This window comes from Branchiostoma floridae, chromosome 1, assembly GCF_000003815.2.
Source record: "Branchiostoma floridae strain S238N-H82 chromosome 1, Bfl_VNyyK, whole genome shotgun sequence".
Taxonomy (NCBI): Eukaryota; Metazoa; Chordata; class Leptocardii; order Amphioxiformes; family Branchiostomatidae; genus Branchiostoma; species Branchiostoma floridae.
In genome coordinates, this window is record NC_049979.1 from 8,968,588 (window position 1) to 8,983,027 (window position 14,440).

At 42.6% G+C, this 14,440-nt stretch overlaps 3 protein-coding genes across 3 annotated transcripts in view; 1 reads left to right on the forward strand and 2 right to left on the reverse strand.

Annotated features, from left to right (window-relative positions):
* LOC118426035 (protein dispatched homolog 1-like) overlaps positions 1 to 363 on the forward strand; it is a 3,918-nt gene extending 3,555 nt beyond the window's left edge. Inside the window, exon 6 of the mRNA XM_035835247.1 lies at positions 115 to 363. Within this exon, the coding sequence (XP_035691140.1) occupies positions 115 to 363 (249 nt within the window). The remainder of the gene's footprint in view (positions 1 to 114) is intronic.
* Positions 364 to 4,184: 3,821 nt separating this feature from the next.
* On the reverse strand, positions 4,185 to 8,809 carry LOC118426043. The gene is made up of 5 exons (XM_035835262.1): positions 8,636 to 8,809; positions 6,732 to 7,623; positions 5,764 to 5,929; positions 4,969 to 5,042; positions 4,185 to 4,426 (listed from the first exon to the last, which is right to left on the reverse strand). The coding sequence occupies exons 2-5, from the start codon at positions 7,603 to 7,605 to the stop codon at positions 4,185 to 4,187; spliced, it is 1,356 nt and encodes a 451-aa protein (XP_035691155.1). The 5' UTR covers positions 7,606 to 7,623; positions 8,636 to 8,809.
* A 1,040-nt stretch (positions 8,810 to 9,849) lies between these two features.
* Positions 9,850 to 14,440, reverse strand: part of LOC118421475 (peptidyl-prolyl cis-trans isomerase FKBP2-like) — a gene marked incomplete in the record, with an annotated part of 15,698 nt that continues 11,107 nt past the window's right edge. Inside the window, 3 exon segments of the mRNA XM_035828791.1 lie at positions 9,850 to 10,872; positions 11,258 to 11,293; positions 11,843 to 11,889. Of these exon segments, the coding sequence (XP_035684684.1) occupies positions 10,811 to 10,872; positions 11,258 to 11,293; positions 11,843 to 11,889 (145 nt within the window).

Consider the following 14,440-nt stretch of genomic DNA (forward strand, 5'->3'; position numbering starts at 1 on the left):
GCACAAAATCAGGCACATTTTACCCTGAAAATCCACCAGTACTTTGGGTATGGCTAAGTAGGTAGGTAGGTAGGTTGTGTCTTCATGGTTAAGTTTCTTCCTCTGTTCTTTCAGGAGCATATCATTACCACCAGAAAGGGGAGCACCTCCTACCAGATCAGTGTACCATCACACCTTCCATCCACCCAAGTGGACCCATCCACCAATAACTCGTACTCAGCAGGCATACCAATGCCAGACTATGATGAAGCCCCGCCCATGCCACCAACAGCTGGGGAGAGTATTGTGCCAATGACATCACGCATAACGGGGCAGTCAGAGAATACTAAGATCTCTTTGGAGATCAAGATTACCAAAAAGTGAACGTCAATGGGTGAACATTTGTAGGTGCCCTGTAACTACAGGTATGAATTGGAAACTTTTAGTCCAAACTTGGTTTCAAGATTCGTAGTTTTAAGCCTATGCATACTTACAAATTATTAGATGAACAATTTTTAGTTATGTGCATGGAAAAGTAGTTGAAGTCTAATCTTGATATATATCAGTGAAACACATAGATGATATACATTCTCGACATAGTTTTGTGTTAACAACAATTTGTAGCTAGTTACATGGGACATAAACAATAAGTTCACGTTACCAAATTTCAGATATTGTACACCTTGTAATTTTAAGTAACAATACTATGCATTTTGCTGTTATGTGTCCTTGTACAAACCTCTAATTTGGTTTTCAGGCCACAACATGTTTACACAAACCATTCTACTATTACTTCTTCCTGCTTTAAAGTTTGTTTATAAGACCGCTTAAAACAATTAAGTCACATGGAATGTCAGACACAGCTTAAGAAGACAAGAAAGCACATTTGAGGCCATTAAGTTTTCTTACAGACTTTATTGTCTTGCACTTGCCACATTGTGATATCATATACAGAAACACTGAGTTAGAAGGCAGGGCACGGCATGTACTGTAGGTATATGACATTGTTACTTTACATGTATGACAAGTAGTACAACTTCCATTGTTGGAAAGCTACAATGTGCAACCTTCCATACGAATGCTTTCATTCAGCTACTCACTTTATTCCAGAGTAACGTTTTCCAAAATGATAGAAAGCTCACACATAGACGGGATATGTGAGTATAAGTTACTTCTATATTTGACGCCAGCATATTTTACATATATCAGTGCAGTAAGTAGAATTAAGGTCATTTATGCATTAGATATACAAATTTCGCTCTACAATCATCACTTCACCAACAGCTGAACTGAACATTCGATTAAGAAAAGAAAAATGTCAGTCCTTTGCATGGTCATTGGGGTCAAATAAGACATATCAAAGAATTGTGTATATTCCAGAGGATTGCCGACGTTACAGCTGTAGAACATTGTAGAGGTGAACAAAAATCTAGAAAATGATTACCATACAGGTGAATGAATAACATGACCATCAGAATCTTGTCTGCCAATTCTACCACATATAGAAACTCTACCATAGTCCATACTACTCCATATCTCTGTACAACATCTGCACATACGATGCAGTCAAATAGACAAATCTAAATTGATAATATTACTATCAACACTGTTCTGTTTGGTACAACTGTAGTAAATGCAGCTTCATTGAATGGAATGGTACAAATTCATTTCTAAACAATTAGCACTACACTGTGAAAAGTGTGAATGGAAGTGCTATCCCACTTTCTTACCTTTCACCAAACAAGTTTCACTGTGCATGGAAGTACAATCCCACGTACTAGTGATAAATATTCCTGTATTATGTATCTCAGTGTCAACTGAACATGAAAACAAGTGGCACTTTCTTTGAAATTAAGATTAATGCTGGGTTCTGTTCTTTACAACAGTACAACTCGAATGATAACTTAAATTGTAGCTGCTGGTGGAGAATGCTGCTCCCACTCTCTCTTGCAATAACACCACATTCATTCTGCAGTGTAGTCTCAGGGAAAAGGAACATCCGGGCCATATGTAATCCAAAGTCCTCAAAAAACTGCATTACAGCAAATTCACTGGGCTCACAGACTTCTACTCTCTACAATGGAGCTAAATTGCATTATTGTGTAGATAATTTTACATACCATGATTATAACTGTGACCTGTAACGATTTAGACATTTCACCACAAAATTTCAATCTACAACACAGATCGAAACAAGTTTACCTGAACAGGACTGGACCCTCATTCTTACCAGTGTAAGATATACGAGACTTAGGTAACAGCATGTTCCAACACAAATTAGGAAATGTATACAAGACATCATTTTGTTTAACCACATTTCCCTGGTGCTAGCTCCTCTTCGAGCATGTGACTATTATTAATGAACATGTTGACCATTTCAATATTATGGCAATGGGTTTAATTAAATTACACAATAGAATTCTTGAAAAAGTCCACTATGACATGAGAGAATTCATTCTAAATTGCAGCAGAATCTTCAACCTGCTTGTGTCTACTTTACATGAGTAATATTCACATACATATTCACATATACTGATTAATATCTACTTCATCCAAAATGGTATGGAAACACACATTGTCTCTTTTCAGTCATTTGGCATTGTGGTTCAAACTTCATATTCCTGACTTAAAATACTAGTCTAAGAGCAAGATTTAGCAGGGGATGGATTGCAAACTTTTCAAGTTAGAAGGAAGGAAAAGCATCTTAAGCACATTTTATATATGACAGCACAGTTAGTGTCACTAGTGGTCACACTGACACTTTCCATCTACTACAGTGGTTCCCTGTCAGGCCTATACCATTTGTGAATGGGGGTGTAATTGCTGCTGGTCACATTAGATGACAGCACAGCAGTGGGACAACTGGAAAGCTGGCCATCTAAAGGTCACAAAGTACATGAGGCATTGCCTGGAATACAGCCGGTGAACCATGCACCCACTATGACCTACCTCTGCTCTTGCCTGAAGGCATCAGGTAGACAAGAACAGGTACAGATTTTACTGGCACCATGACTTACGCAGCCAAAGAATTGTTAGCCAGATCTTTAAGAGATGATTTGGGTCAAACTGTTGAAAAGCGTGCTTTATTATGCGTTTGAATAATTCGTCTACTGTCGTCACAACTGGTAAAATACACTGCAACTGTAAAAAAGCAAACCCTTCCCGTCATTCAGCTACTCTTCATGCAATGAATCATCAGCACCTTCAGAGATTTGTTGTTCATCTACAACCACTTTTTAGTAGCCTTAATACTCAAAGGAGTCTTATAATTTCTCCAACTCAAAATGAGATACATGTAGCTGTTGGATTGTGTTTACTTCCAAATTGATGGATAACTAATATAAAGTGTCCCTTACCAGCTGTGACACTGTTTTGGTACTGATAACGAACTGTTCAATTTTGTTTTATAAGGCGAAATTTCAGGCAAAATAAAGATTTTCTAAGCAGTCTTTGACAACATGCATGTCAACCAAGTAAGACAAAATGTTTATACCTCTGTACTCACACAGTAGGCATGATACATGCCTCATTTGTTTTCTATTTCGAAAGAGTCGTAATACAAAAGCTGAACGGTTTGGGCAGAAGTAAGACTTGATTTTGACCTGCCCTTTGCTTCTACTTAGAGAGTCAAACTAAGACTGCAGAAACCTATATGACCATGAGTTTAGGTGGGCTTTAGACTGCGCCTTGCCCCGTGCAGTTCTACCTCAGTAGAGATGGCCCCTCCACACGTATCCTGTTCCCTGACATCTCCTGCATCTTCTGCACAGCCTCCAGGGTGAGCTGTGTGCAGCCCCGCAGACCCAGCCAGCGCAGCTTCTCCAGCTTCAGCAGTTTGGCCAGCGTGTCCTGAGTCACACACCTGCAGCTACTGTGGGGGGACAACATACAGGGAGTCACACACCTGCAGCTACTGTGGGGGGGACAACATACAGGGAGTCACACACCTGCAGCTACTGTGGGGGGGACAACATACAGGGAGTCACACACCTGCAGCTACTGTGGGGGGGACAACATACAGGGAGTCACACATCTGCAGCTACTGTGGGGGGAACAACATACAGGTAGTCACACACCTGCAGCTACTGTGGGGGGAACACACCTGCAGCTACTGTGGGGGGAACATACAGGGAGTCACACACCTACAGCTACTGTGGGGGGGGGGGGGGACATACAGGGACATGTCAGGCTGGGCTCTAGAAACTTCAGTTATGTTTAGTTTGTGGTGGGACTTTGGCAGCGTGTGCTGTTGAAATGGTGTGCAGCATGGACAGGGGGTGGTTGGAGACCCGGTTGCACAGCGCCAGCCCCAGGTGCTTCATGTTGGGGCCGGCGCGGTCCGACAGCGACTGCAGCCCGATCCCCGACACGCTGTAGCAGTCGCGCAGGTCCAGCGACTCCAGCCCGCTGGGCATGTGCTCCAGACACGTGTTCTTACAGTTGGTGGCTGGAAAACATGTGACGGACAATTATACACAGGTAGACAGAAGACATGTTGTCAAGGTAAAGTTCACATATTTTGCATTCAATTTATAAAACATGGAGCAAAAAAGACCAGGTACTGTTGTAGGAAAAAAAAAGCCATGCGCCTTGTTCTACCCGGCAGAATTTAAACGATAGTATAAATCTAACAAATCAGAAAACAATAATGTGAGGAAGGATAATAAAGAAGGATAAACAACCTGTACAATTAATTATGTACAAAATGATTACACTAATGCAATGTGCAAACATCATGTAAAGACAAAACCTCCCCAGCCCTATTCTTTAGTCAAATCTTTAATTGTTGATGATATCTATATACAACATGTACAAATAAGAATGTATGTGGTTTTGCTAGCGCCTGTAACTTGTACAGTTATTTTTGTATATATAGAATACTATGGAGCCCCAGGCTGTTCTGTAAAATATGGACTGGTCAGAACACAAACAACAATATTAAACGTAATTACGTCCCGGGTATAAATACAGTAATATAAACCCACTTACAGGCTAGGTCTAAAGACTTGACGTTAATCAGCTTGCGGAATATAGAAGTAACGTCCTCCACTGGGAGATCTCGCCTGTTGGGAAAACACAACACCATGAAGAACCACAAAACATGTCATTCAGTAATCACAACATGAAAAGGTCTATAGCCTCCTCTGCAGACTTTAGAGGGGCAGGGTTTATTTTTGGGGAGAATACTCATTCATCGTTTTCAGTGGCTTAGGTGCAAGATGGAGTTTGCCGTGAGAGGGAGTTATGCTACGCCAAGGGTACTCTCAAAAAATAACACTGCCACTCCAGGAGTCTGCAAAGGAGGCAAGGTCTTCTACAGGATAAACTGTAACAGAATATTCTCTATACTATGTTTCAACTGTACAAGAATTTACAGGTTCAACTGTACAGGAACAGAAAACCACCATGAAAATGTTTGATCAGTCTTCTGCCCTCCAAACCCCTTGTTTCAGTCGCAAACTTAAAATTATTGCAAAAACTCAACTGTCCCTGTATTCGAAAATGCTCATAACATACTGTAAATGCATATAAGTTTGTGTGGATCTACTTTTGCGGTAGCAGGAAAAAGGAGTATTTGCGGTGGTTTTACGCTCGCGGTAGCGCCATAGACTGTAGTCAAAAACTATAATGGAAAAATGTTTGCGGTGGTTTTAAGTTGGTGATGAAGTGGCCACGGCGAAAACCACAAACATAAAACCACAGCAGTTACAGTATGTTTCACAGCGCGAGCAAGATTTCAGATCAGTAACTAGAAGTAGTAGGCATGTGTACAGTGTAACTGACCTGCGGAACAGGTAACAGGAGTTGAGGCACAGAGTTTCCACCGTGTCGAGCTGTGAGAGTGCCTCCTCCGTCATGGGCCAGCTGAGGGAGTGTGTGAGGGTCAGGGACTGGAGCTGCAGCTTCTGCACACTGGGAGCCTCCTCCTCAGGAATGTCTGGGAAGGGGGCTGGACAGAACCAACATCACTTATTAGATCTACTTTTGTTGCAGTTAGGCTTGTCGCCATTTCAGTATGGCTATGTTGATTTGATTATGATATATATGGACGATACCATAGTCCCCAACCATCAGACATAAGGATTAAGTTAAAAGTTAAACCCTTCCCGCGCCAAGGGCGGTGCCCATTTCTGGCGCATAGGGCAGTGCCCATCTCTGTTTTGTTAGCCCTGGGCCACACACAACGCAATCACTACAGCAGGGGGCTAGTCCACTGGTAGTGGTGTGTGTTCAACTTCCATACTCTTTCCCGATTGCTGAGTGCTAAGCAGAGAAAGCAGCATGTACCATTTTTATAGTCTTTGGTATGACTCGGCCGGGATCGAACTCACGACCTTCCGAATGCAAGGCGAACACTCTACCCACTAGGCCATTGCACCGGCTAGACATAAGGATGGGACTAGGTAAAGGTAGAAAAGGATGATATCTGTACTCAAATTAATTTTTGGCTGTTTCAAAAAAAAGTTTTCAACCATACTGAAAATCTACAAAGCAGCTGTAAAATGAGCAAACATATATATACCTTACATTGACCAAAAAGTATACTAATGTCATAGAATGCTGGGTTACCAGAGAATGTCATGAGAACAAAATGAATGAAGTAATTATGGTAGATTTTATCCTTCTTCCCCACATTTGCCCTTTTTTCTAATGGCTGCGTGGGTTTTTCTAAGGTAAACCATTAAATATTACTTTGCAATTGATCAATGAATAGTATGATAGCATGTTCTGTTTCCAAGCAAAGTACTCACCATTCTTTTTAGATGGATAATAGCCCGGCCGGGGCCGGGGCTGGGAGGACTGCGCACTGCCCTTTGGAGGGGTGAAAGACAGCGAGAGCTCATCGCTGGACAGCCCGACGGCGTACAGCGTCAGACATCTCAACTTGGGCAGTCTAAACAGCACGTACTGGAGTCCCATCCCCGAGATAGCGAACATGGACGAGGCGCGTAGACATCTGCGTACCGTCAGCTCCTCCAGGCTCCTGAGCCTGACCAGCTGCTTGAAGGCATTGTCCCTCAGCATGTTGATGTTGCTGAGTTCCAGAACGGTGAGGTGCTGGAAGTTCGTCACGCCCATCATCAGCTCCTTGTCCGTGAACTTGGTACAGTCCCCCAGACGGAGCTGACGCAGCTCCGACAGCGTCTTCAGCAGCCGCAGCTGGTTATACCGCACCCACTGGATGATCTGCAGACCCTTCAAGTGGGGAAGGTTCTCCCGCAGTTTCTTGCAGTCGTTGTCTGACGTCCTCGGTACCATCACGCTCTCTATCTTGCGGCTCTGCAGGAGCGTCCACATTCCGGTTTGTTCGAACTTACTTATATAGCACAGATACACCACCTTGTGTCTCCACACAGAGGGGTGGTCAATCATCCTCAGGAAAGTCTTGCACACGACTCTGATACTTGCACGGTCAGACGGAGACAGGTAGGAGAATATGATGAAGAAGATGTCTGGAGGTAGAACCGACCAGTTCGGCGACAGCATCTCTTCGTGGAGCTGTCCATTGACGGGAGAGGAACATCTGGAGTTTTTGTCCTTCTTCGGCTTTTTCTTGGGTTGTTTCTTTTCCAAGATGTTGATGTGGTTAGACTCTAAGTTAGAGTCTATTTTAGAATGCATCATAACGAACACCCTGGGTTCCTGCAAACATTGAATGTGAAATTCAGGTTATCTGGAACATACTGGCAACTTCAATTGTTGCAAGTGCTTCTGGGGAAATGAGTGCTGAGTTAATATGCAAGAAAGCAATTTGTACTTGTAGATTCTTTGCTGCACAAATCTGAAATGCTTCTGACTGTTTCAGAATTTATGTAAATATCTATGTAAATATTCCAAACTCCCGAATCTTCTTATCTTCCACATGTTAACATTACTAGAAAGGTATGGAACTTCGTAGAAGGTCCAAGGCAGATTGGGCAACATTATCAGCTGGGAACAAAGGCAATCATTGATAGTTAAACACTTGTCGTTGAGGTGTCAAGAAACTTTCTATGTACTACTATGGGAAGCCAGACAAGTGGTAAGCATTAGCAGGTAAGGTCTAATTGGTGGTCAGTGTTAAATCAATCAAGGAGGTGTTATCAAACCAATGAGGTTATATGCCTTTTGATCAAACATAGACCCTTCTTGGTTCAATAGATGAATAGAAGGAGACAAGATTTGTTGTTTATGTTGATTCATTGAAGATAATAGATATCGTTAGTCAAGTGAATATATTTAGGTCATTGTGTTGATCAAAAACACGGGACGGAAAATGAACGGGAAGAAATTTCGTGCAAGTTGGAAATATCAACAGATCAATTTCACAATGTAAGACAGAAAGAGCGCTATGTGAGTTTTGAATAGCAATTTCAGATATTGAAACGTTTATGTACGAGTGTCCATTTATGAATAATCACACAAACGTCCTTGAGTTGCAAACACTGTAGACTGCTAAAGTGTATACAGTGTCTTATTATGGCCATAATTTGTACAAATAACGTTACTCATGGAATACTGAAATACAGAAACCAAAGCTCTGTAGAAGCGGCGTAAGAATTATACAGTGCAGACAAAACGATTTTGCGCTTCTTGATAACCATGGTGCACGAGACGGCTTAGAAAAATTGTTAACACTTATTGGGTACAGTACATAAGTACAACTGAAGCTTACCTTGTGTTTCTGTGTTATCTACGTAATAGATAGTCGGTCGGAAAACAGTCGAACATCAACTAAAATGGAGGGAAATTAACAACGGTTTTTCTTTACCGACACAGAAATATTTTTCAGCAGGCCGCCATTTTGTATCCCAGAGTCCTCACAAGTTTCGACTGGCTGCATTTATGATAGAAGCTGACAGATGGCGCGGTTAGACCGCGTTGTCCTTATTACAGTGAAAGCCAGTTAATCGCACATCGGATTAACGCACACTTCTGTTAACTGCACGGAATCCCTGAATCCCAAACCGGTGCGGTCCAGCTAGATAACTTCGCATTATTGCACCAGCCGGATAATTGCACCAAATTCACTGGCAAATAGGCCGTGCAATTAAGCGGCTTCTACTGTACTTCCACGAAGATAGGTATCTTGTACTGATTGGGTCCAGATAGTGTCTGGGCATATGTCTCAAGAACCGCTGGAAGGATTGCGTTGGTTTTCAGTAGGTAACGTTAGTAATGTAACGTTAACATTAAATATCTTGGCACATTGACTGTGTTGTTGATTTTTGAGTGGTTCACTTATACCACTTAAAACAACCAGAGGGGCGAGTAGAACAGAAAGAAACAACATCCCGACTCCCGGGATTCGAACCCGCGCCGAACCCGGGCAGCCGGATCACAAATTACGACTGCTATCACTGTCGCCACAAAAGCACTAGTGCCATTGGGCAAGGACGATAGGCAGTACTTAAACACCACTGTTACACTACTCCCCCTTTTCTTTTCAAGATTCGTCCTCGAATCTCCGAGTTCGACATCCCTGTGTGGCACATCCGCTAGCCTGTTACTCACAGGGTCGGTGTGGGAACCAGTGAAACAACCAGAGGGGCGAGTAGACCAGAAAGAAACAACATCCCGACTCCCGGGATTCGAACCCGCACCGAACCCGGGCAGCCGGATCACAAATCACGACTGCTATCGCTGTCGCCACAAAAGCACTAGTGCCCTTGGGCAAGGACGATAGGCAGTACTTAAACACCACTGTTACACACTCCACTCACACTCTCACTCATTCACTCACAATCATACTCACTCACTCACACTCACTCTCATTTGTCCTCTTGAAATTTCTGTGTAACGTTCGAGGTGAAGTTTTACTAGGCTCCGCCATCTACTCCTGCTCTCTGCATAACACCCCACAACAAATTTATCATTTCTCAGATCTACATCCTCCATAGTTTATTCATGACAGGCAAAAAAACAAGAATAGTGGATAAACAGCTGCACATTATCTTGTTTAGGCATTCTAAGCTGCTTGTCCTTCAATGTAACATCAACTCTCATCATTCCACTTGGCAAATAACGCCACATAAAAAACACTGTCATACACAGAGGCCTTCTCAAGATTGTCTTGAACACCTTGAACCTCTGAAGTTATATACCCCAGGATTACAGATGGTGCGTTGGTACAAAAATTCACTATAAATTCATGTCCTTTTTTTCATGTGCCTGTACCAGTATTGTGGCATCCAGTGGAATTGAGAGTTGATGTTTTATTCACTCAAGCTGAACTGATGGTAAATCATTTGAAGCAATCATTTGCATTAACATGTACAGTGCAGTACAATAAAGACAATGGCAAATATGATACATTCTCTGGTTGAAAGTTTAGAGGATGTCTTCACAGCAGTTCAGTAGAGAGTCACATCTAGAATTACATTGTACAAAAAAATGTAAATGTCCAACTAGACAGTGGAGAACATAGCACATCATGTCAGTAGCAGACTCTTCCACACATGCTATGTTACAATATGATACTCTCATTGACTTTTTGACAAATTTTCACTTACCGGTAATCACATATGTAGCTTACTACGTATATAAGATGTTAATAGTCTTCAACTTACAAACAGAATTGAGTGGAAACTGAAACAAACATAGAATTCACCATGGCAGTTGTCTACCCTCTATTCCTCTCAACATAATTATTTTTCAATGCAGAAGAAGTACCATCAGTGCATACTGTAATGGTCTTATCACAATGCTGTTCTGTCATACCAGGAAAAGAAGTACAATTTTTGCTCGAACGGCAGAGTAGTAAGACCATCACAGTGGTGCAATTTTTCCAGAAATTTTCATTTCTGAAACAAAGTCTGCCTGCACTTCAGCCTCCTATTGCTAGAGAGCACTACAGTTCTTCCTTCCTGACAATCTTGATCAGTTCCACCTCAAAGATCAGAGTGGCACCACCTGTAACAAGCAAAACAACCATCAGACAGAAGTTTTGGCTTTGTCCATTTTCTTCATTCATCCCATGTCTTATACCTTTAAGATGAAAAAGAATAGTATAATAATAACTCTTCCAGAAAATAGTAATAAAGTGGCAAAACTACAGTTTCAAAATGCTGAAATTGTTCCAATCAAAATAAACTTTCCACACAGAACACCTTTGAACAGCACTTTTAATACATACTATTGGCTAGATTTATACTAGTAGTATTATATCCCAATGTGCTTGAGACAGTGTAGGCAATCAAGACATCACCATTACACAAAATTTGACATATTCTGCCAAGCAGGCTGGATACATACAAGGAGCAAGCTACAACATCCGACCAAGGCGCAATTGTCTCACCTGGAATCTTATTGCCAGCTCCTCGTTCACCATAACCTGGAAGAGAAGGCAAGACGTCACTTCCTGCTGGTCTGCACTGTCTAATTATGAGATACCCTTACTTCTGAGCCCAAGACATGCCTATATGTAGAGAAAACATTTCTTTGCAACATTTTTTATTTGTAGCCTATAAATTTTGAACCACATTCATTTCCCAGTAAAGAATGACAAACAGACAGATATCAATATCCAAGCAGATGTTGGGAGGCAAAATTGTCCCCAAATTTTCCCAGCTGCCCATTTCAAACTGCCTAAGGGTAGATAGCAATTATGCCTTCTTTTTTTATAGGGTCAGCTTTCTTTGCTAACAATTGGTGTCTGCAAGTACTGCAGAAGTTGCTAGAGGGCATGACAGTACCAGGTGCTACAAGATATCACCTATATGCTAAATTTCCATATGAACAGCTAACAATCTACTGAAGTATTTCTTTGTTTATCTATCATTAGTCTGTTCATTTAGTAAAACAACTATTTGAAGATACTGATTGTAAATTGCCATAATATTGGGAGATGGGAGGAGGAAAGGATGTGAAAAGCACCACCTACCAAGTTCTGGTGGAATGACAAGCTTCCTTTTCTCTTTTTCACACATCCTATGAAATAAAAGAATTGATGATTATGCAGGTACAGGTATTAATGGCAACATACTGTATTATATAACATTATGTAACATTAATGTCTTCCCTGTACAGTGAGTATTGACCCTGATTTCTTTGCTTCCGTCTCTAAGTCTATCTAAAATAAACCATTCATATAAATTTGGTCTCTTACTTGAAAAAAAAACTTGACCTTTCTGGCTACATTTGAAGTTACAATTTTATTTATCATTCTTCAAAAGTACATGGGCAGGGTGAGCTATACAAGCCTCCCTGAATTGGGTACAATATGTACAATAATTTTGCTAAACGGTCATAGTCAAAACGTTAAACAAAAACACGCAATGTGCTATGCAGAATTGTTGTACAGTCTGACGGCACAGTGCACGAAAGACTGCTTCAGTCTTTTCATTCTGGCAAATGGCACTGAGATGTGCTGACTGTTTCTTAGTGTTCTTCCAGTAGCTGACAGTCTCTGGACAGGCACCAGGTCGTGTAGTGGGTGTTCAGGGTGCAGCATTGCCTTGAACAGGGAAACAGCAGCTGCTTCTCTTCTCTCCTTCAGGGAAGGCAGTTCTGGGACGGAGCGCCTGCCGCCGCATGAAATAATCCGGAGGGCACGCCTCTGAACCCTCTCCATGCTAGCTACCTGCTCCTCACTGCAACCAACCAACAGAACGTGGCCATATTCTAGAATGGGGCGGATGAGGGAGAGATACACCTGTATGAGATCGTACACACTCATGCCCTGCTTTGTAAGCAGACGAAGGTAGTGTAACCTGCTCGATGCTTTTGAAACCATTGCTCTCACATGGTCCCGCCATGAAAGTCTGTTGTCAAATATAAAACCGAGACCCTTTGCCACACTGGTGACTGGCACAAGTTCGCCGCCTAGAGATAACGGTGGGGGAACTGGTATGTTCCTGCTGAAGCAGATCAACAACTGCTGACTTTTCTTTCCATTTAGGAGCATGTCGTTGTGATCGGCCCAATCGTCAAGTTGCGACGCTTCCTCTATCATAGTTTTATCTGTACTGAGTTTCGCCAAAGTAACTGGTCTCGACAAACCCACGTCGTCTGCATACCCCACGTCTAGAGTGTCCCTGTAGACCGTGGCTCGTGAACTCATGAACAGGAGAAAAAGATAGGGCGATAACACCCCACCTTGAGGTACGCCTGATGTAAGCTCTCTCCAGCTACTGAGGTTACTATTGGCGGACACACGTTGCAAGCGGCACTGTAGGTAGTTATGCAGCCATGCTACCATACGAGGGCTAGCCACCACGTCGTTAACTCGCTGTAGTAGTATTGCGTGATTTACCCTGTCAAACGCTTTACTCATATCTGCGAACAGGGTCTGAACAGCTATGTTGTCCCTTGAGTCAAGAGCAGTCAGCCACGTGTGGACCATCCTGATGACAGCGATGACAGTAGACGACCCCTTAAGGTAGGCGTACTGGTTGGTGATAACAGGTGTGATGGAGGGCAAGAGTCTTTTTAGTACACACCTTTCCAACAACTTGGCTAGGACAGGGAGGAGAGAGACAGGTCTCATGTCACTGGGTTTAGTTGCTCCCTTGAACTTTGGAATAGGGACAACATTTGCTGCTTTCCAGACACTTGGTATAATACCCTGCTCGTACGAGGTATTGAACATGTGTGTGATGACAGGAGCAAAGTCCTCTGCGTAATGCTTCAGCATCCATGTGGGAAGGTTGTCTGGACCACTTGCTTTGGAGGGGTTTATGCCCTTGAGAAGGGCCTTGGTCTCTCCAATCGTGCATAGCTCAACTGACTTGTCAGGACGTTGAAGAGGAAACACATACAAGTCCTGTCCAGGGCACCACGCCGTGGAGAAGTGCTGGTTCAGGGCTTCAGCCACTTCGTGTTCAGCTTTACCCTCGATGGTGATGCTTTTTGCTCTCTCTTGTGATCTGCCGAGTTCACGATTTACAAAGCTCCACCATTGACGTGGATTCTCCTGCCTAAGAAGTTGAGTGAAGTTCCTGTAATACCACCACTTCGCCTGTCTGATGGCGGTTTGTGCTTTGTTCCTCAAACTTTTCCAACGAGCAGACTTGCCATGGCGTTTGAACTCTGCTGTTCTTTCCCTGATGATCCGTTTGACTCGCTCGTTGAGCCATTTTTTGTCACAGGACTGTACCAGGGACGCTTTTATAGGAAGATGGTCGTCTACCAAGGTCATGGTCTGACTGTAGAACGCCTTGGCTTTCTGTTCCACGGAAAAACAGGAGACCAGTCCGTCGTGGCTAGAGCTAGGCCTAGGTTCAACTTTGCCATAAACATATATACATAGATACACATGTGCACTTCAGCTACTAACCTCCAAGCAGATGAATTGATCCAACTCATTATTAGTGTTTTATGCTTGTTTCTAATACTATTGTTGCAAAAACAGCCCTATAAGACTGAGAACACTCTTTTCTGGTACCGGAGGGTAGCCCAAAGAAAGCATGCACCAAAAGAAAAAGCTGCAGAATTGCTGAAAAGTCTACAAAACGAAGAAACAAAAAATTTACTCCTCTGA

Excerpts from the sequence above, each read along its gene's own strand:
- LOC118426043 (XM_035835262.1), bottom strand. The coding sequence starts at position 7,605 with ATGATGCATTCTAAAATAGACTCTAACTTAGAGTCTAACCACATCAAC. Across the intron at positions 5,043-5,763 it reads TCCTGTTACCTGTTCCGCAG|GCGAGATCTCCCAGTGGAGG; the intron begins GTCAGTTACACT and ends TTTTCCCAACAG. Across the intron at positions 4,427-4,968 it reads CAAGTCTTTAGACCTAGCCT|CCACCAACTGTAAGAACACG; the intron begins GTAAGTGGGTTT and ends CATGTTTTCCAG.